Here is a 22,465-nt window from a genome sequence, read left to right as displayed (position 1 = left end):
TTGGATGTCCTTCCGGCCGCTAGTGCCGTAGCACCTCCAGGGATTAGCCAGGGTTATTCCACACAGGTTGTGCTCGCTCCTTGTGAACTGTGTCCCAGAGAATTTTATATTAATTTGTTGCTGCTGTCAATGGGGTCTTCTCGTTGGAGACTATCTGTATGTACGAAGGTGGCTGATTTCCCGGGCTGCCTTTGAATCCACTTCAAAGCAGTCTTCAGCCTTCTAAAAGCCAATAAAGGGGCTTCCCCGGTGGCGCAGTGGTTGAGAGTCTGCCTGACGATGCGGGGGACGCGGGTTCGAGCCCCGGTCCGGGAAGATCCCACATGCCGCGGAGCGGCTGGGCCCGTGAGCCGTGGCCGCTGGGCCTGCGCGTCCGGAGCCTGTGCTCCGCGACGGGAGAGGCCACGACAGTGAGAGGCCCGCGCACCGCGATGAAGAGTGGCCCCCGCTCGCCGCAACTAGAGAAAAGCCCTCGCACAGAAACGAAGACCCAACGCAGCAAAAATAAATACATAAAATTAATGAACTCCTACCCCTAACATCTTCTAAAAGAAAAAGCCAATAAAGATTGTACTTCTCCCGCGGTTTTGTCTGACGGAAGGCACGGCCCCAAGCCCGTCTCAGCGCGCAGGTCCCCACCATGCAATTTAAGGGCAGCACAGGGAGGCAGGACTCACCTTCGTGTACTCGTCTTTGGCCTTGGTGAGCATCCGTAAGATGTCCACCTCCTTGCCCTCTCCCGAGCTGAGGCTCACGGGGGACGCCCCCACTCCCGCTCCACGGTGGGCTTTCAACTGTTCGTGCTGAGTGAGGCTAGAAAAACAGGAGGGAAAGCCACAGCAGAGAAGCCAACTCAACACAACCGGGTTTTGAAACCATCCACTTCTCACCCAGCTGTTTTCATCGTGTTCTAATCATGTTAGAACTCAGACCGCTGGAGCTGAAAGAAGAAAAACGGGGGCTGAGGCCCTGCGTGCCCCTCTAGAGTGGGGCGGGCCTGCTTTGTACAGGAAGTTAATGACACACGGCCTGTGGCAGCCGCCACACAGCCCAGGGCAGGGCTGAGCAGCCGGGATGGAGGCCGGTCGGCCTTGCGAGGCCGAGAGCGTTCACTGCTGGTCTTTCTCAGAGGAAGTTTCCAACTCCTCACTGAGAGCAGTAGAGAGGACTCACGTGTTGTGAGGAAACCCAATTTAGGGTTCACAAACCCTGGGCAAAGCGCACGGCAAATCGGGCGTCTGCCCCTGGTTCCAAAGGGCCTTGAAGTCGAAGCGCGGCTGATCCCAGCCCCTCAGATCCTGCGGAGATTCCACCCCAGGAGAGGGGTATGAAAACACAGCGGTGGGCGGCGCCTTCTGTTTTCCTGAACACAACACAGCAGGGAGGCCAGATCGCCCCTCCCTACAGCGGGGCTGGGAGGAGCACCGCTCCGGCATGGGCTCTGACTGCGGCTCACGCGCCTTCGTCGTTGCCGCGAAGTTTACGGGGAACGAGACCTGAGCGCTCGGTGAGAGGCTCGGCTCTAAGTGAGGACAGGCAGGGCATCCACACACGTCGGCGGCTTGCTGCTCGCCAGCGGTCAGTTCCCAGCCCCAGCTGTGGGGCAATCACCGGGGAATCTGACAATCTTTACGCGGCCTCTTGGCTGGGCAACAGGGTGTTTTTTAATCTGCGTGAAATCCTGCTATTATCATCCATTGCACGGTTTACAGTAACATGGGTGTTCTAGGAACTCACTGTTACAGTGGTAAATACCAGTTTGAACACACTTAATCACCACCTGCAGCTTGAGCTGGTTACCTAAAATTGGCTCCCACAAGCTAGGCTTTTCAGAAATCAATCTTATTTATAAAAAAGTACTCCCCACATTCCATATTCTGGGGTCACTTTTTAGCCACTTCCTTGACCCGGGATTTAAACTTGAAAAATGGCTCTTTTGCAGACGGAGCTGCTCTGTCAAATCCACGCTGGCGGCAGCCAGACCCTGTGTTTGGCCGAGTCCAGTCCCGGGTCAGATCCAGCACGTGCAGGAAACTCATTTCCTTCTGAGGCTCTAAACCATCTGCATAAGTGCAGGGAAGTAACTGCCTCCCAGCAAGCAGGCCTGGGGCTCAAGAACCGGTGAAAGGGGTTGATGGACCCCAGAGGAGACAGCATGCTGACCCGGGCCTCCTCTCAGGGTCCTCAGGGGAGCAAGAGTGGGACAGGCAGACAGTCATTTCAGTTTCCCCCAGTGCAGACTGGGGTGAACCACAAGGCCTCGTGAGACTAACAAAAAAAGAGACTAGTAATGAGAGAGAGACAGAGAGACAGAGGGGCTGTCTACTGATCACTAAGTTAGTATTAGCTCAGATACTCCCAAAGGAACTGAAGATACAGACTCTCTGAAGCCCTCACAGGGTCAGAAGGGAGGGAGGTCCGAGCCCCACGGGCAGACTTCAGGGCAGGAAGGATGTGGGCACCCCAGAGAATCTGGGGCAGCCTTTTAGAAGGGCTCTGAATGTTCTCTTCACTGAGATATACTGATAACTTTTCAAGGGAAAAAGCTGCTTATTTACAAAGGAGTGTAATATTAAGGAAAACTGCCATCTGGAAAAATTCATATTATAGATTCTTCACATGTGCAGAAAAAAAATGAGGGGAACCCTTCTACATAATAAATCTTACCTAGTGGAAATGTAAAACATTGTCATTTACGTTTATTTTTCATTTATTAAGTAATAGTGAATGTGTTCCTAAGCACGGTGAAGAGGACTGCTGTCAGAGATGTGCTCTGTTTAGATTACAGTGTAGCTACGTACACTTAGAAACACAAAGCACCAGGCCCTGATAAATACTCAGCCCGCAGCACTTACTTTTTCATAAGCTCTGCAATTCTTTGGCATTCTTCCTTGTCGTAAAACCAAATTCCATAAATGGACACTGCAAAAAACACATCAAACCAATTATGAACATCTTCAAAACTGCAAAATGGAAAGAAATTCACTTTCCATCTTGAGGGAAACACATACTTCTTGAATAAATGAAACCAGTCATTGGAGTTCAAGCCTGAAAACCTCGCACTGGGGCTCTTTAGGCCCACAGAGAACACGCACACGTGTACACACACACACACACACACACACACGCACACACAGACACACACCGGAGTATGCTGTCCTTAAAAATACACCGCCTGAACGCAACAGGCACGTGGCGAACGCTCCTTAAATGGACGAACAGGCTGAAAGCGAGCCTCAAGTCTAAGCTCCAGCTCGGAGACGTCACTGCCGCCACCGGCCCGGCTCCCACTCACTCACGCTCCCTCTCCTTTGCTTCGGATCGGAAACCTGAAGCACAGATTAGGCCTGGAAGCCTCCCTGCCTCCCCTTCTCCCAGGAAGGCGTCAGTAACTGAAAGACTGGCTCTGAAAGCCCTAAGGCAGGGCACGGTGCAGGAAAAGCAAAATTCAGTAATAAATCTCTGACTCCAAAGTGAATGCACGTAATATTTACAACTGTTGAAAGATGAGGTACAGCTCTGACTGACTGATTTAGTAGTGAAAGAACAATGTGGCATTATATAGCTGCTATTGATTCATTTAACAGTTTTCAAACAAATTGTATACCTTAATATGTGCCTGTCTAGGTCATTTTTATAGCAGAGGCTAAACAGGTCCAAAATACATTTATAAATATCTAGTTGAGGATCTGGTGGTATTAATCATATAAATAATACACTAACTATATATACGTGTTAAAAAAAACTTCACTGAAATAGCTGCCATGTTATGATAGGGCGATGAAAGCCAACATATTTTTAAAAGAAATTATTTAAAAAATTTAAACTTACAAAATATTTAATTATATGAATATAATTTGGTCATTAAAACAGATGTGATATTTTGACAACTTTTCCCCCCACTCACCTGACCGATGACTCGGTGGGCGTTTCTGCTTCTTGTTGGTCAAGATTCAGAAATCAAAGGGTACAGGAGATGTTGTTTTAGTGCTGTGTTAAGCAGATGTCTTTAAAAGGACCCTATGAATCTGAACTATCAGCTTGCCAAAAGGGGGCAATGGCGTCAATTTCTTGTGTGATTTGTGCACCAGGAATCTTTATCTTACCTGCGTGTGCTGGGGGGGGGGCAGCTTTTTCTTGATGAAACCATTGTGTCCTCTTAGAAATACACACACATACTCCTCTTTGATACATGGATACTCTGGAAAAAAGAACGTCTGAGTTCTAAAGCCTATGCGCTGAGAACCTGAATATCAAACAGAAATTCTTTCATCTCAAGATCATTAAGCGAGTCTCTGAGCACTTGATTCCGGGCTGTTCCCGGCCCCTCAACCCTAATCCCCAGCGCCAGCTGCCCCAACAGCCTCCCACACGCCGACCCACCTGAGCGAGAGTGGATCGGATCACCCACATTCAGCGACTAAAACATCTGCAGACGTTGTATGTTTTGGAGGCTTTAATCCTCGTTACAAAACCAGGACCCTGCTCTATTCTTTGGTTAGAGTGAAAACTTCCTTTCCTTGGAGATGGAATTTTCCAAAACTATCAAAGCAGGAAAGAGGTAACAGGGGAGAGAAACACACAGCTAAGAAATTCGAAGCCCAGTAGCAGGGGAAGAACAGCCATTTGTGTCTCTTCAGTAGAACGACATATAAGTAGAAATATTTTGGGTGCCATTTTGGGGGGGATGTTACACATTTGTGGCATTTGACATAAGGAACTAGGTTCTCATAAGGACTGGATGCCAAGGAAACTGTTGATATAAATAGAAAAGCGGTTTGACGATGTTATTACTACGAGAAAGCTGAAATGCAGACGGAGGGGGGAGATGCTGTGAGCACATCTTTCAGATGTTGAAGGGGAGGAATGGAAGGCTCGGTCTGAAGCCTCACAGGGACACTGTGGGGATTTCCTTAGGACCTTTACCATTTATCTCTAAAGCAACGTGACTTTAAGATTAAGATGGGGTCATTTTGAAACAGTTCTTTTCACCCCAGTTAATATGCAGTTTGAATGTACAATTTAAATAGTCAAGGAGGAGCAACAGATTTACCAGCAGTCGTGGCTCCTGAGAGCAAGGCAAGATAACGAGTAGAACTGGGCCTAACTTCTTCTCCTTAAAATAGTTTCACAGAGAGCCACATTCCATCCCGTGCGCACGCGCACGTTTGCAGTCGGGACAGGCCTATCTCGGGCCTGAGCGGGGGGTACTGGAGCAGCTGGCGGTGGCCCCTGCAAAGCAGAGCCTGTCACCACCGTCAGCGGGCTGAGGAGCTGACAGGCGGACAGAACCCTCACGTCTCAGCCCCGCTTTTCCTGGGCGGCCACGGGGTGAGGCCGGCCTGGGCGGGCAGCGGGCGCCGCAGGGAAGAAAGCAAAGGACCGGAGAAGGTGGTGTGGTTCTGGCATTCTCCAACTTGGGAGTGATCGCCGTCACCCGACACGAGGCACAGCCTCGCGGGGCGCCGAGACGGGACCTGCAGAGATGCTCTGAGTGCGCTGGGACCCGCCATGCTGCGAGCCTTCCTCCCACCCACCATGCCGGGGTACCGGCCGCTGCCCAGCCGCCCCGCCGAGGTCCAGGCGGGCTCTACGGGCACTGTGGTGCGTGAGGCCCAGCTCAGCTGTTCCTACATCACTCTTGGAGGTAAGCAACCCCACCGCGGTGCAGAGACCAGGAAGCCCGTGAACCGCCTAACACTGCCCACGAGAGGCTCCCCGCGCTAAGAACACGCTTGGGGGGGGCAACCTTCTTCCTGTTGGTGGGCACAGGACTTCAAGAGCAGAGCGGTGACAGTCTGCCTAAAACTGCCCTGTCCCGGTTTGCGTCATGTTTTGGAGATTTGGGGTTGAAAAAAGCCATGTTTGAGGCAAGAGGCAATGTACCATTGCCGGGTCATATCTGTTAAAACACCATCTATTAACACCTTCTATTTTCCTCTTAATTCTGCAAGAAAGATTAGGAAAGCAAAATTTCCATGTTAGATTTCATGTCTGAATATTGTAGGTACAACAGACATGAGAGCGAGCAAGCTGATGGTGTTCAATACAAATATTTTCTTCTTTTTTAATGTCTCTAGCAGCAAAATCCAAAGTTGATCAAATTTTCAGAGACGAGTTGAGAGGATCACAGAGGGAGGCAAATGTCCTTGCTGCGCCTTCATTAGGAAACCTCTGATTCTCGTTAGCCGGGTGCGTGAGTTCATTCCGGAAGTTCTCTGGGGATTTACCTCTCTAGTTTCTGTTTTAACAAATATTTCTATAAATCTCTTCTTTTAAGACGTTTGTCATTTGTTCCATGTTTGACTTCAAATACCTTTCAACTCCAAATCATGACGGTTGCTTGCAATCGTTTTTGTTTTTTTTTGCAATCGTTTTTTTAAATTACTATAACTTAAAAAAAAATTATTTATTTTATTTATTTATTTTTGGGTGCGTTGGGTGTTTGTTGCTGCGCGCGGGCTGTCCCTAGTTGCGGCGAGTGGGGGCTACTCTTGGTTGCAGTACGCGGGCTTCTCACTGCGGTGGCTTCTCTTGGTGCAGAGCACGGGCTCTACGTGTGTAGACTTCAGTAGTGGCAGCACATGGGCTCAGTAGTCGTGGCTCGCGGGCTCTAGAGCGCAAGCTCAGTACTTGTGGCGCACGGGCTTAGTTGCTCCACGGCATGTGGGATCTTCCCGGACCAGGGCTCGAACCCGTGCCCTCTGCATTGGTAGGCAGATTCTTAACCACTGCGCCACCAGGGAAGCCCCGGCTTGCAATCTTTTAACGATACTCATGCTACTATTTGTGCAACTTTAAAATACAAGGCCTATCGCCATACAGTTAGGAAGCAGATAAGACATAACTGCGTAGGTGAAGTTACGTAGGCAGGATAAGGGTGTCTGACCAGGTAATGCTCTCCTCCCTGCTCCCCTACCCACCCCGCCCTCACTCTCTTTAAAAATAATCTCAGTAATTTCTCTCAGAAGGATAGGAAATATATATTTTTTAGTCAGTAGGCAGCAAAGAAAGCATTTAAGTCCTCTCTTCTCACTAGGAAAGCCATGGAAACCTGGCACTGTAAATTACACAAACCTCTTCTGGGCACTTAAGGATAAGCCAAAAATCTCCAAATTCCTTCAAACCCCATTCTTTTCATGACGTCTTTCTCAAATGAGTGGAATAATAATCCCAGTGGAAGGACCAAGAACATCTGATCCTATGTTTGGTGTAGACACTTGATTTTGAGACTTTGCTCGAATACAGAATTCCTTGTACCATTTACCCTGTCCCAGCTTTTGTAGCTCAACCCCACGGATGGTGACTGGTGACTGGCATTTGGTTGCAAGCACGCACACACACACACACGTGCACATGCAGTGCACACACACGCACACACACACCCACGCACACCCACGCACACACAGCTACCATCCTACCAAAAGATCGCAAGATAGTTAAGCAATTAGAAAGTGAAAGGCATGAAATGTCAGAGCTGGAGGTCGGGTGCAGGTGTGTGTTTCAAACACTTTCTTCATGAGTGAGGAGGGTGGTCTCTCTCTCATGGCCAGTCATGTTTCCCGGTTCAATCTGTTTCCATAAAATACGTCCCTCCCCCAGCCTTACAAAGGAAATACATAAAGTATGAAAACAATTTTCATGTCTGAATGATTTGTAGGCTTGGTTATAAGAGATGCGAATCCATCTTGTTTAACCTGAGGTTCACGTCAACTCTCAAAAGGTCCCCAGGAAGGATGGAAGGGAGGGAGGGAGGGAGGGAGGAGGAAGGGCGTGCGAGAAGCGCAGCATCTGAGGGCAGCTTTGGCAGCCACAGCTGGCAGGGAAACAGGCTGCGCCTGGCTGCTCTGTGCTGACCCGGTACGTACTTCTACCCCGTTCGGAACGCTTTGCACTAAAAATGCATTCCTCCGGCATGTTCTTTAATGCCTTTAAAGTAACGTTCTTTCATTCACCTTCTGCCTCAGCTTCACTGACCAAACACGGACACGATCCTGTAAAACAAAACCTTCGCTGGCCCCCGAGAGTCTACATAGCACTGTTATCTTTGGCCCCTGGTCTGGTTCTTTTCATGTGACATAGTTTAACTGCACCTCACAAATCAGTGGTCCCATGATCTCCAAATACTGGAAGGTTCACAGCAGATGGGAAGCAGCTTCTCTTTTATGCGTGACTAATACTCGTGAACATTTTGGGGGAAACAGTAGAAAACCTAAACAAATACTGTGAAGTAAGAACAGCCTCCCTCTTGCTAAATAAATTAACTTCCTTACAAAGTTAATGCCATAAAAAATGACAACAGAAGCAGCCTCTGTACTAGCATTGCACTAATTTGGATCAAATTAATATTAATCTCCAACTATAAATGAGAATTTATTATCTCCAAAGAAAAAGATGGATTTATCTTTCAAAAAGTTTTCATTTCTAACAAATGCATGTTATGTCATTAGACCTTCCAAGTCTCCACAGAGGGCTTTATCCTCCCAAAATGGAAATCTTAAAGTCTGCTACTGCCCTCAGGTTCATGAAAGGTCACGTGGGATCTTCTCCATTATATACTAACTCCCTAATTTTATTTATTTCAGGGGAAAGTTGCTTTAGTCTAGAAGATTTAACAGAGTGAGTAAACATTAAAAAAAAATTAGGAAGCAGAAAAAGTCACAGGTAATCATAAAAATAAATAGGAACAACTGATTCTGTTTTGTTGGCCATTTAAACTTATATTTTCACTTGTCCATATCTTGCTGGTTAATCCCCAAATCTCCCAGGAGTCAAATAACAAGTGTGGGCTCCTGACGTGTCTTCCCTCCCTGAGTCCTTGTCCTCCAAGACTCCTCTAGGGGGAAACAGTCTCAAGTGTTGTTTCTTTGCTCCCATAGTTTTTCACACATCCTTGGCCTTAAAAAAAAAAAAAGCGCATATGTCATAACTAAGTGTTTACGGAACTGCTCCCCCACTAGACCTGAGCTCCTGGAGGGCAGGACTTGGATGCATATTGACCAGCATGTGGCCCATTCAGCAGGTATTTGCTGAGTGGAGCTGGAATCCAAGACATCAAGATCTTGTACCACCTTACATGATGGTTGCCACTATTCTGGCTTAACTAAATGTCGCAGTCTAGATGTGCTAGGCCCTCCCCAGGGACTGACTACAACTTACCCAGGGCTCACAGCACAGGGTTTCCTCACGTCACCCCCCCCCTTTTTTTTTCTGGCGGTACGCGGGCCTCTCACTGTTGTGGCCTCTCCCGTTGCGGAGCACAGGCTCCGGACGCGCAGGCTCAGCGGCCATGGCTCACGGGCCCAGCCGCTCCGCGGCATGTGGGATCTTCCCGGACCGGGGCACGAACCCGCGTCCCCCGCATCGGCAGGCGGACTCGCAACCACTGCGCCACCAGGGAAGCCCCCCGTCATCCCTTTTATCCTCCTGACCTCACTCAGAATTTATCTTGCTTCAAACTTCTAACCTCAGGCATAAGTTATGTTGGTGGGATTTTGTCATCAGCTCCCTAGGACTGTATATTCCGTTGATGGAGCACTGCGTGGGCACTGATGTTCTCATTTTCTGTGCGTTTATTATCATAACAATGCTACCATAGACCAGTCTTCCTGATGGACTACCTGTCAGGCACCAGCAGCTAAGAGCTCAAAGAATGCAATTAATCTGCAAAAATCACATGCATTTCTCTTCAGGGTATGAGAAACAGTACTTTGATCCGGCCGAAAACACACTGATTCATACTCCAGTCACGTCTGATGACAGTACTCTGAAACTTACATATACAAGTACCTAAATTATCTTAAAAACATAAGACTGATATGCAATGTCAATTATTCCAGCAACACACTGAAAATGTGTTACCTGGAGTGAATCTCAATATAGCAAAATAAGTCTTGTCTCAGAGAACTGTAGTTTCTGAGAAATATATGTTTAAGGTAAACATAAAACGGAGTATTTCTATAGCTCAAAAACTTGTTCCAATGAAAAACAGACTTCCTCATATTTGAATCAGATTATTTAATCAAGTGTTTACTACTTATAGGAATAGCTTCGCTGAAGTATACTAACTATAAAAATACATGATCACTGAAAAATTTCTAAGATTTTACACGGCGGTGGTTTAGCAAAAGGGACCCTAATGCTACTTTGTGCTTGGGAGAAAGTGAGCCAGAGTTTCTGTACTTTTTTCACTTCGACCTTAATCTATAATTGTGGAAGTAGCAGACCCCACTTTTCCCAAAGGCCTTTCTGTTATAAATAGTTGAATCATGGTTTGGTCCTACTATTAAATTAGAGCTCTAAGGCTGAATAGAGGATAATTCTAACACCAGTTCTTGCCTAAAATTGTTTTCTTTCTCCAAGACCCATAAGAACATGAAAAAATTATAATTTGTCCTTCTGTGGGTTAAGAAGTAATAACCCAATAGTTTTAAATCGATTACTCGAAACTACTAAGTGATTTCTGTACAAAAATCAGTAACATAAAAAATAGACTCTAAGAGAACAGACACGTACACTCAATGTAGCCACACACAGGGCACTGTGTTAGGGAAACTAAAAGATGCTTCACTCGTTAGGCATTTCAGAAAATGTTTGGAATCCAGTTTTTCTCTGCCAAGATTTATATTTCCAGCATGTCAAGCTGGGCTCTCAAAAGCAAACGATAAAATACAGTCATCGCCAAGCCACAAAAGAAGTGCATGATTCCAACAGCACTCGTATGCAGACGTTTCCTCGGTAAAGTCGCGAACGGCAAGTCTCTGTGGTTCAGGATAAAATAAAAGTGACCTCTCCTTACTTTTGCTCTCCCATCGTGTCTGTATGTCACCTTATGGGACGCTGTCACATGGTCCTCCTCGTCTGTGCATGCCAGGTCGCTAAGTTAAATAAGTTCCGAGATGACAGCTTTCCCCCGATAAGTCTGTGTGAAGGTCCTATCTGCAGTGACCCCCCTAACCCTGAAGGATGGCGTGTGAAGGCCGTGTGGACTGGGCGGTCGGGGCGAGAGCCGATGCGCTCGTGTGGACCCGGGTAGCGTGTGTGCTCCAAGGAGCTGTCAGGTATCTCAACGCAACACACAGAACAACAAAAACCCAAAGTGAGAGTTTGCTTTCCGTGAGGCTTTTCAGAGCCTTCTTGAATTGCCAGAATGCCAGTTCTTTAGATAAACAGTCTCCTTTAGAGTTTAGATCTCTTCCTTTCAGCATGAGCTGAATACTGATGAGAGAACAAAAAAGCAATTCTGGGCTTAAGGTCAGAGTGACAGGTGTCATCTCACATCCCCGCAGATGAGCAGCCCTTTATCACATATGAAAACACATCAGCTCCTGAGCAACGGTTTGTAGGAAACAGGTCAATTTTTCAGTGAGAATGGCAAAGGAGGCTTACAGACACAGATTCGGTGACCACAGCATAATTTTAAATTTCCTTCTTTCTAAGAAGCACAGACGGAGGTGGTGGAGTGTCCTCGAAGGCCGCCCCTAGCCGCCGCTCTCTCGCACAGGAACCAGCCTGCTGCTCAGGCACAGGGCACCTATTCTGACTGGGGTGAGATGTGAGATTCCTCGTCTCCCACCCCACACATCCGTGGGATCTGAAGGACTTTAAGGATCTTGTCTCCCCGGGCAGGTCCTGAACTGAAGGACACTCCGTTGTTATTCCTGCAAATACTAAGGTTCTGTCTAGCAAGGGTGTCAAGTATTTTTAGCCATACCATTACTTTTAAGATATTTTTGGACTCTAGGAGGGGCTTCAGGAGTTCAATCTACAAACCCTAAAATTGTATGTGAAACGGTGTGCACATGCGCAGACAGACTTTTTGGAGGTGGGGCGGTACAAAGCATAGCCCCCCCGAAACAATGCCTGGCACACAGCAGGAAAACAAGACATATTTGAGGGAGCAGGGAAGGAGGGCAGGCAGGCAGGAGGCTTATCAGATTCTCAAAGGGGTTTGTGACCCCAAAAGGTTAAGAATGACTATTTGAGGCTATCAACATACCAGCACATAACTTGAAATAGAAAAATAAACTCGCAATTATCTGTGGGCAGATAACTTGGCTTTCATTTCCTTAGTAATAAATTTACACAGGGGACACTTTTAACCTTTCAAATTGCTTTTGTAATAACTGCTTGAACTGATTCCAAGGTTAAGATAACAGAGGATAAAGTCTCAAGGTCTTAGAATTTGTTGGACTGGAAGAGCTTTTACTCCTCCCGGCGGCCTGAAGCCGAGGAGAGGGTGACAGCACAGGGAACCCCGCACGTCCTCGGCCACGCGCTCAGCCGCGGCCACGGCGCCAGGAGCTGGAGGTGGCATTTTTGTTTCAGTCTCTATCATGAACTCGGGGAGAGGGAGGAATTTTGGGAAAGCTGGGAAACTCTGTGGCTCTTTCTCAATCACCCCAAGCAGAACATCTTCAAAGCTGGACAAAAACATCAGACCTATGTACATACATAACAACTCTAGAATTAATACATAAATGATCTGGGAATTACTTTAAGTACATTGTACCTATCTGTTTCTTATGCAGATCTGTTCATTTTCTGTGTTTATTTGGTACCACAGAATACAAATAAAAAGTAAGATGTGGTCTCTGCCCACAAGGGGTCTGTAATCTATTACGCATGCCACTGCTTTCTGCATAGTCTAGGTAATCAACCACCAACCCATTAATGGTAGCATAATGCAAGAGCAAACGTTTCATAAAATGCATTCTTAATGAGCAATGCTGCTTGCAAATTATGACCTCTTTGTTTGCAAATTTGACTTTCTCACTGCTGTTATTTTTTATGGGTATGTATAGGTGCATTTCAACTGGAGCTTTGGAAGAAATTAAAGCATACACCTCCTAATATGTTCTGTAAGAGCCGTCAAGAAGAGACCTTTGATTATATTTTAAATCTTATTGTTTCCTATACATATTGTTCTAGGGAAAGGACTGTAGACTAAGGAAAGGAAAATTGACTTAAAACAAAATTGACTCAAGAAAGAAGTGGAAAGTTAAATCCTTCTACTCAGGAAAATGTTAAGTTGTATAGGCTTTCATATTTTCAGCAAAAGGAAACCTTTCCTCGCAGAAACACGTGGAGAAAGCAGATGTCCCAGGCCAGAGGAAAGGGGGCAGGGTCCTTCTAACGATGTGAAAACTAGAAATGCAAGATAAACCATTCCCATCACCTCAGATTACTTAGAACTTTCAGCTGAAGTCAAGTTACACGATAGGCTTTGCTATCATGTTGGTTTAAAGTCCTGAAGATGTGTTTTATTAAGTTTGTTGTATTTTAATTTGAGGAAGCAAGATATAAATATGAGAAAAGTTAGCATCACATCTCATCAACTTAGGAGATCAGGGATAGATGAAAGAGTAGTTAAGAAACGCCAGGATAAAGAAGAGAGTAACAAAATATACTTGAGTACTGATTTCCTTAAAGTCTTCTTTAATAAGGCTCAATTATGCCTATGTTTCAAAACTGAGAAGTACTTTATATATTATTGCTTAAATAATATATTTAAATGTATTAATATTTAACAGAACTTAAAGCATTGTGTTCAATGAGCTCTGACAATAAACTCTCACATAACCAACCACCCAAAACTAGATATAAAATATTTTCATCACCCTTTTTCAGTCAACACCTGCACCACTTCTACCACCAACTCCAGCAGAGACAACCATTTTCTGACTTCTATCAGGATAGGTTAGTTTTGCGTGTTCTTAGACTTCACAGAAATGGGATCAAACGGTATATACGTCTTTGGTGAACGGCTTCTTTTGCTTAGCATAATGTTTTGAGATTCATGTTGTTGAATATATCAGGAGCTCATTCCTTTTTATTGCTAAGTAGTATTCCACTGTATGAATCTACCAAATTTGTCTATCCATCTACTTATTATGGACATTTGGGTTATTACCAGCTTTTTTTTTTAACATCTTTATTGGAGTATAACAAAGTGAATCAGCTATATACATATACATACATCCCCATGTCCCCTCCCTCTTAAACCTCCCTCCCACCCTCCCTATCCCACCCCTCTAGATGGTCACAAAGCACCGAGCTGATCTCCCTGTGCTATGCGGCTGCTTCCCACTAGCTGTCTATTTTACATTTTATTACCAGCTTTTTAAAATAAATGTTCATAGCAGCTCTACTTATAATAGCCCCAAGCTGGAAACAACACAAAATGCCATCAACAGGTGAATGAATAAACAACCATGAAATATTACTCATTAATAAAAAGGAAAGAACTATTGACATATAAACATGAATGAATCTCAAGGCTGTTACACTGAGAGACCAAAAATGAGTACTTAACTCAGAGAAAGACAAATATCATATGATATTGCTTTTATGTGGAATCTAAAAAAAGGGTACAAATGATCTTATTTACAAAACAGAAACAGAGTAACAGATGTAGAAAACAAACTTATGGCTACCAGGGGGAAAGGGGGGGAGAGATAAATCGGGAGATTGGGATTGACATATACACACTACTATATGTAAAATAGATAACTAATAAGGACCTACTGCCTAGCACAGGGAACTCTACTCAATACTCTGTAATGGCCTATATGGGATAAGAATCTAAAAGAGTGGATATATGTATAACTGATTCACTTTGCTGTACACCTAAAACTAACACAACATTGTAAATCAACTATACTCCAATAAAATTTTTTTTAGAAGTGAGTACTTACAGGATAGTTTCACTAATTTTTTTTTTTTTTTTTGCGGTATGCGGGCCTCTCACTGTTGTGGCCCCTCCCGTTGCGGAGCACAGGCTCCGGACACGCAGGCTCAGCGGCCATAGCTCACGGGCCCAGCCGCTCCGCGGCACGTGGGATCTTCCCGGACCGCGGCACGAACCCGTGTCCCCTGCATCGGCAGGCGGACTCTCAACCACTGAGCCACCTGGGAAGCCTGGATGGTTCCACTTTTAAAATTTGAGGTATAGTTGATTTATAATATTACATAAGTTTCAGGTGTACAACAGTGATTCACAATTTCTAAAGGTTATACTCCATTTATACTTATTATAAAATATTGGCATATTCCCTGTGCTGTATAATATATCCTTATGGCTTATTTATTTTATATATAGTAGTTTGTACCTCTTAATCCCCTGCTCCTATTTTGCCCCTCCCCCCTTCCCTCTCCCGACTGGTAACCAGTAGTTTGTTCTCTGTACCTGTGAGTCGGTTTCTGTTTTGTTATACTCACTAGTTTATTTTTTAGATTCCACATGTAAGTGATATCATACAATATTTTTCTTTCTCTGTCTGACTTATTTCACTTAGCAAAATGCCCTCTAAATCCATCCATGTTGCTGCAAATGGCAAGATTTCATTTTTTTAAGGTAATATTCCGTGTGTGTGTGTGTGTATGTGTGTGTGTGTATATATATATATATATATATGTATACACATATATAAAACAACACATCTTCTTTATCCAGTCATCTGCTGATGAACACTTGGGTTGCCTCCACATCTTGGCTACTGTAAGTAATGCTGCCATGAACACTGGGGGTGTGTGTATCTTTTCGAATTAGTGTTTTTGTTTCCTTTAGATATATACCCAGAGGTGGAATTGCTGGGTCATACCATAGTTTATTTTTTAGTTTTTTGAGAAACCTCCATAATATTTTCGCTGCACCAATTTACATTCCCACCAACAGTGCACAAAGAGTTCCCTTTCTCCACATCCTCAACAACACTTATCTCTTGTCTTTTTGATAATAGCCATTCAGACAGGTGTGAGGTGATATCTCACCATGTTTTTTTAAAAAAATAATTAATTAATTAATTTATGGCTGTGTTGGGTCTTCGTTTCTGTGCGAGGGCTTTCTCTAGTTGTGGCAAGTGGGGGCCACTCTTCATCACAGTGCACAGGCCTCACTATCGCAGCCTCTGTTGTTGCAGAGCACAGGCTCCAGACACACAGGCTCAGTAATTGTGGCTCACGGGCCCAGATGCTCCGCAGCATGTGGGATCTTCCCAGACCAGGGCTCGAATCTGTGTCCTCTGCATTGGCAGGCAGATTCTCAACCACTGAGCCACCAGGGAAGCCCTCACCATGGTTTTGATTTGCATTTCTTTGACGAGTAACAATGTTGAGCATCTTTTCATGTACATCTTGGCCATTCATATGTCTTCTTTGGAAAAATGTCTATTCAGGTCTTCTGCCCATTTTTAATCAAGTTGTTGCTTTTCTATCAAGAAAAGTTGTATGAACTGTTTATATATTTTAGATATTAACTCCTTATTAGCCATACCATTTGCAAATATTTTCTCCCATTTAGTAGTCTGCCTTTTTGTTTTGTTGATGGCTTCTTTTCCTGTGCAAAAGATTTTAAGTTGAATTAGGTTCCATTTGTTATTTTTGCTTTTGTTTCCTTTGCCTTCGGAAACAGATCCAAAAAAATGTTGCTATGATTTATGTCAGAGTGTTCTGTCCATTATTTTTCTCTAGGAGTTTTAAGGTTTCTAGTCTTACATTTAGGTCTTTAATCCATTTTGAGTTTATTTTTGTATATGATGTTAGAGAATGTTCTAATTTCATTCTTTTAAATATAGCTGTCCAGTTTTCCCAGGACCACTTATTAAAGAGACCGTCTTTTCTCCATTGTTTATTCTCACCTCCTTTGTCATAGATTAATTGACTATAAGTGCTTGGGTTTATTTCTGAGATTTCTATCCTGTTCCATTGACGTATGTGTCTGTCTTTGTGCCAACACCATACTGTTTTGATTACTGTAGCTTTGCAGTATAGTCTGAAGCCAGGGAGCATGATTCCTCCAGCTCTGGTCTTCTTTCTCAAGATTGTTTTGGCTATTTGGGGTCTTTTGCATTTCCATACAAATTTAAAAACTATTTCTTCTAGTTCTGTAAAAATGCCATTGGTATTTTGACAGGGATTGCATGAATCTGTAGATTGCCTTGGGTAGTATGGGCATTTTAACAATATTATTTTTTCCAATCCACGAACACAGTATATCTTGCCACCTGTTTCTGTTATTTTCAATTTCTTTCATCAGTGTCTTACAGTTTTCCGAGTACAGTTCTTTTACCTCCTTAGGAGGTTTATTCCTAGGTATTTTATTCTTTTTGATGTGATTGTTTCCTTAATTTCTCTTTCTGACAGTTTGTTGTTACTGTATAGTACAACAGATTTCTGTATATTAATTTTGTATCTTATCCTGCAACTTTACTGAATTCACTGATGGACTCTAGTAGGTTTTTTTTGGTGGTGTCTTTAGGATTTTCTGTGTATAGTATCACGTCATCTGCAGTGACAGTTTTACTTCTTCCTTTCCCGTCTGGATTCCCTTTATTTCTTTTTCTTGTCTGACTGCTGTGGCTAGGACTTCCAATACTATGTTGAATAAAAGTGGTGAGAGTGGACATCCTTGTCGTGTTGCTGATCTTAGAGGAAATGCTTTCAGCTTTTCACTGCTGAGTATGATGTTGGCTGTAGGCTTATCATATATGGCCTTTATTCTGTTAAGTTCTCTCTATACCAACTTTCTGGAAAGTCTTTATCATAAATGGATATTGAATTTTGTCAAAAGCCTTTTCTGCATCTATTGAGATGACTGTGATTTTTTTTCTAAAAATAAATTTATTTATTTATTTTTGGCTGTGTTGGGTCTTTGTTGCTGCATGTGGGCTTTCTCTAGTTGTGGTGAGCGGGGGCTACTCTTCATGGCGGTGTGCAGGCTTCTCATTGCAGTGGCTTCTCTCGTTGAGGAGCATGGGCTCTAGGCTTGCGGGCTTCAGTAGTTGTGGCACGCGGGCTCAGTAGTTGTGGCTCATGGGCTTAGTTGCTCTGCGGCATGTGGGATCTTCCCAGATCAGGGATTGAACCCGTGTCCCCTGCATTGGCAGGAGGATTCTTAACCACTGTGCCACCAGGGAAGTCCCAACCATGATGTTTTTATTCTTCAATTTCTACAAGTCAAATCAATGTGATACACCTCATTAACAAACTGAAGAATTAATTGGAGATTTACTTTAAGAACATTGTACCTATCTATATCTTATCCAGATCTGTTCATTTTCTGTGTTTATTTGGTACCACAGAATACAAATAAGATATAATATGTGGTCTCTGCCCACAAGAGGCCTGTAATCTATTACTCATGCCACTGCTTTCTTCATAGTCTAGGTAATCAATAACCAACTCATTAATGGTAGCATAATGCAAGAGCAAACATTTCACAAAATGCATTCTTAGTGAGCAATGTTGCTTCCAAATTATGACCTTTCTTTTTTAAAAAATTTTTTAAAAATTAATTAATTATTTTTGGCTGTGTTGGGTCTTCGTTTCTGTGCAAGGGCTTTCTCTAGTTGCGGCAAGCGGGGGCCACTCTTCATCGTGGTGCACGGGCCTCTCACTATCGCGGCCTCTCTTGTTGCAGAGCACAGGCTCCAGATGCGCAGGCTCAGTAGTTGTGGCTCACGGGCCTAGCTGCTCCGCAGCATGTGGGATCTTCCCAGACCAGGGCTTGAACCCATGTCCCCTGCATTGGCAGGCAGATTCTCAACCACTGCGCCACCAGGGAAGCCCTGACCTATCTTTATTTGCAAATTTGATTTTCTCACTGCTATTGTCCTATTATGAATAAAATTACAATGAGAATTTGTGTAAAAGTATTTGTGTGAACATATGTTTTCACTTAAGTAAATACCTGTAAGTGGAACTTGCTGGGTCATATGATAATTATATGTTTAAGTATATAAGAAATTGCCAAACAATTCTCCAAAGGGGCTGCACCATGTTTTCCTCCTACCAGCAACGTATGAGAGCTTCAGGTGCTCCACATCCTCATTAAAACTTGGTAATGCCAGTCTTTTATTTATTTGGTTGTACCAGATCTTAGCTGCATCAGGCGGGCTCCTTTAGCTGTGGCTCACAAGCTCTTTAGTTGAGGCTTGCTGGTTCCTTAGTTGTGGCAGGCGGGCTCCTTAGTTGTGGCAGGCGGGCTCCTTAGTTGCAGCTCATGGGCTGCTGAGTGGTGGCATGTGAACTCTCAGTTGCGGCATGCATGTGGGATCCAGCTCCCCAGCCAGGGATCGAACCTGGGCCCCCTGCATTGGGAGCGCGAGTCCCAACCACTGCGCCACCAGGGAAGTCCCCGGTAATGTCAGTCTTTTTAATTTAGCCATTCTAGTAAGTTATGTGGTGTTCTCATGCTTGTTTTAATTTACATATCCCTCCACTGTCCAATAAGCATATGAGAAAGGGCCCAACAGAGTTATGGCAAAATGCAAATTAAAACCACAGTGAGATATCACTTCAGAACTCCCAGAACAGCTCAAATTAAAAGGAGTAACAGGGCTTCCCTGGTGGCGCAGTGGTTGAGAATCCGCCTGCCGATGCAGGGGTCACGGGTTCGTGCCCTGGTCCGGGAAGATCCCACATGCCGCGGAGCAACTAAGCCCGTGAGCCATGGCCGCTAGGCCTGCGCGTCCGGAGCCTGTGCTCCGCAACGGGAGAGGCCACAGCAGTGAGAGGCCCGCATACCACAAAAAAAAAAAAAAAAAAAAAAAAAAAAAAAAGGAGTAACAATATCCAGTGCTGACAAGGATATGGAACAATGGATTTTCATACATCACTGCAGGGAGTATAAGTGGGCGCAACTTTAGAAAACTGTCCAGCAGTGTCCACAGAGCCATGCAAACCCCTACACTGAACATGAGGTGTTGGTATAAACCCCTAACAAGTGCATACATCCACCAAAAAACACGAGCCAGAACGTTCATGGCAACTTGACTCACAGTAGTTCAAGACCAGAAATAACTCAGATACCCATCAATGGAGAATGACTAGTAGACTGCAATGTACTGATCCTACGGTGTACTGCACAATACTCAGGGATAACTGCTGCTGGACACCACGACATGGAAGTCCCTGATGATTACACTGAGCAGCTCTTTACCGGCTATCTGTGTATCTTCTTTTGTAAATCATCTGTTCAATATTTTGCCAATTTTTAAACTGGACTGTTTATCTTCCTATTATTGAGTTCTAAGAGTTATTTATATATTCTGGATATAAGCACTATGTCAGATGTGTGTGTGTGCGTGCACCTGTGTGTGTACAGTGAATGTTTTTTTCCCAGTCTGTGGCTTGAATTTTCATTTTCCTAAAGGTAATATACCTTTAGGTATAGAACAGACATTTTTAATTTGATGGAAGTTTACTTTTTTAAAAAAATAAATTTATTTATTTATTTTGGCTGTGTTGGGTCTTCGTTGCTGCTCACGGCTTTCTCTAGTTGCGGCGAGCGGGGGCTACTCTTCGTTGCGGTGCGCGGGCTTCTCATTGCAGTGGCTTCTCTTTTTGCGGAGCACGGGCTCTAGGCACTTGGGCTTCAGTAGTTGGGGTGTGCGGGCTCAGTAGCCGTGGCTTGCAGGCTGTAGCAGGCTGAGTAGTTGTGGCGCACAGGCTTAGTTGCTCCATGGCAAGGCAGGTGGATTCTTAACCACTGAGCCACCAGGGAAGTCCGGAAGTTTACTTTTGATGAGGTACAATTTTTTTTTTTTTTTTTTTTTTGGTGGTACACGGGCCTCTCACCGCCGTGGCCTCTCCCGTTGCGGAGCACAGGCTCCGGATGCACAGGCTCAGAGGCCACGGCTCACGGGCCCAGCCGCTCTGCGGCATGGGGATCTTCCCGGACTGGGACACAAACCCGTGTCCCCTGCATCGGCAGGCGGACTCTCCACCACTGCGCCACCAGGGAAGCCCAGATGAGGTACAATTTATCATTTTTTTTCTTTTATGGTAAATGTTCATAAGATTCTATTCAAATTAGATTCTATTCAAATAAGATTCTATTCAAATCTATCTGGTGATACTACCTGTTTTTAAACATTTTTAATAAGGAGTTATATTTTAGTTGCTTCTACAAAAAATGAAAAAAAAGGATTATTTAATTCTCAGCTAAAATAACTATAGCATAAACCTTACTGTTTAAAACGGCCATGGTTTAGCAGGGCCACTGCAAAACAGGGACATGATCTCTGTTCCTGTAACATAATTAAAATACCAACTTGGTAGCAGTAAACAAACTTCTTAAATATCAAATCAGAATAGCTCGATAAAAGTAAATCAATTTGGAAGAATATTCTATAAAATGCTTTGTAGAACTTAAAGTTTTATAAAGTTTTCACAGAGATGAAACTGATGTTTTCCCACATTATGTATCTTTTCCTAGAGCTATTAAATTTCTCAGGATGAGGATATATGGTATTCTCACAACTTGCAATTATTATATTTCTAGGAACTTTTAGGTAAATGCAACTAATATCTGTATAAAATCAGCCTTGAGGAACAGAGTAATTCCTCTGTAAGCTGCTAAAATTATTTAGTATTTTCTACCCAGGAACCACAAGATGTTTAAGGTTTTGCTTATAGTTGGTTGGCTTATGCCCACAAGGAAAAAAGACTGAAGATACAGTAGCGAAAATTTTAGTTAAGCTTTATTGGTTGCCTTGAATAAAAAAACCTAATAAAAACCAACTCGTTGCAAATATTTAACTGTACACACTTAATGCAAGGATTTAAGTGCTAAAGGGAAGTAGAGAGATACCTTGCCTTGAAGGGGCTTGTGCTCTGATAGAGAAACTAGGACAACCACTACACATAAGGTAAAATGTAAGTACTATTAAGTGCCTGTCGTTCTAGCTTAGCATTTAGCATATTATTGTGAACACACATATTTGTAAATCTGTCTCTTGTGCTAGGACAGCACACTATCAGAGGGAAGGGATGCGTCTTATTCATTAATGAACTCCCCCAGCCCAGCATAGAAACAGTATCAATAGGCAAGCGGTCACCAAACACTAGGAAAGTCAACGTGGGAGAGGTACATGCTGCAGTGAGAAATCAGAACTAGAGAGAGAGGGTGGCAACACGAGGAAGACGTCACGTGCCGGGCGCTTTTGAAATATGAGTAGAATGTGTATCTGGTAGAGATCGGTTAGGGTGAGGAAAAGAAGTCAAGGGAAAAAAAGAACCGTGTTTAAAAGCACAGAGATAAAAAATTTTAAAGTATTCTAGGAAAGCACACATTTGTGTTTGGTTAGAACCGAAGGTAAGTATACAGCAGTCGCGTTGACCTGTCCAGACAGGTAAACTGGGAGCCGACTACAGCAAGCTTAGCTGTCAGGTGAGAAAGTCTACCTGGTGGGCGTTTAAGATTCTGAGCAGAAAAATGAGAGTTAGACTTGTGCTTTGGGAGGACAAATCTAGCAGTGGGTTTGCACAGAAGGGCTGAGCCAGATGCAAATTACATGGTAAGTGGTTCGATTTGTTAGTATTTCTTTTATTGTGGTGAAATTTTGAAGAGCATGAAATTTACTATTTTAACTATTTCTAAGTGTGCAGTTCCACGGCTGTAAGTATATTCACAAAGTTGCACAGCCGTCACCACCATCTCCAGAACTTTTTCCATCATCCCAGA

The 22,465-nt window shown here is 44.1% G+C and overlaps 2 protein-coding genes across 15 annotated transcripts in view; one reads left to right on the top strand and one right to left on the bottom strand.

Annotated features, from left to right (window-relative positions):
• The window catches only part of DCP1B (decapping mRNA 1B), a 50,196-nt gene that overhangs the window by 10,092 nt on the left and 17,639 nt on the right, over window positions 1–22,465 (bottom strand). For 3 of the 4 annotated variants that reach the window (XR_010835720.1, XR_010835721.1, XM_059081334.2), the window contains exons 4-5: window positions 2,856–2,922; window positions 678–813 (exon numbers count right to left, since the gene is read on the bottom strand). Coding sequence is in view for 1 of the 4 variants with exons in the window: in XM_059081334.2 (XP_058937317.1) it covers window positions 678–813; window positions 2,856–2,922 (203 nt within the window). In the remaining 3 variants the exon portion in view is untranslated. Of the gene's footprint in view, window positions 1–677; window positions 814–2,855; window positions 2,923–4,106; window positions 4,202–22,465 lie in introns of all 4 variants that reach the window. The other variant, XR_010835722.1, reaches the window with a different exon arrangement.
• CACNA1C (calcium voltage-gated channel subunit alpha1 C) overlaps window positions 5,195–22,465 on the top strand; it is a 521,192-nt gene continuing 503,921 nt past the window's right edge. For 10 of the 11 annotated variants that reach the window (XM_067008440.1, XM_067008436.1, XM_067008444.1 and 7 more), the window contains exon 1: window positions 5,196–5,647. In XM_067008440.1, coding sequence (XP_066864541.1) covers window positions 5,512–5,647 — 136 coding nt within the window. In that variant the 5' untranslated portion in view covers window positions 5,196–5,511. Of the gene's footprint in view, window positions 5,648–22,465 lie in introns of all 11 variants that reach the window. The other variant, XM_067008446.1, reaches the window with a different exon arrangement.

The sequence above is a fragment of the Kogia breviceps genome, chromosome 12 (genome assembly GCF_026419965.1).
Source record: "Kogia breviceps isolate mKogBre1 chromosome 12, mKogBre1 haplotype 1, whole genome shotgun sequence".
Lineage (NCBI taxonomy): Eukaryota > Metazoa > Chordata > Mammalia > Artiodactyla > Physeteridae > Kogia > Kogia breviceps.
The sequence above is the reverse complement of the archived record's forward strand: the minus strand, read 5'-3'. Positions and strand labels throughout refer to the sequence as shown.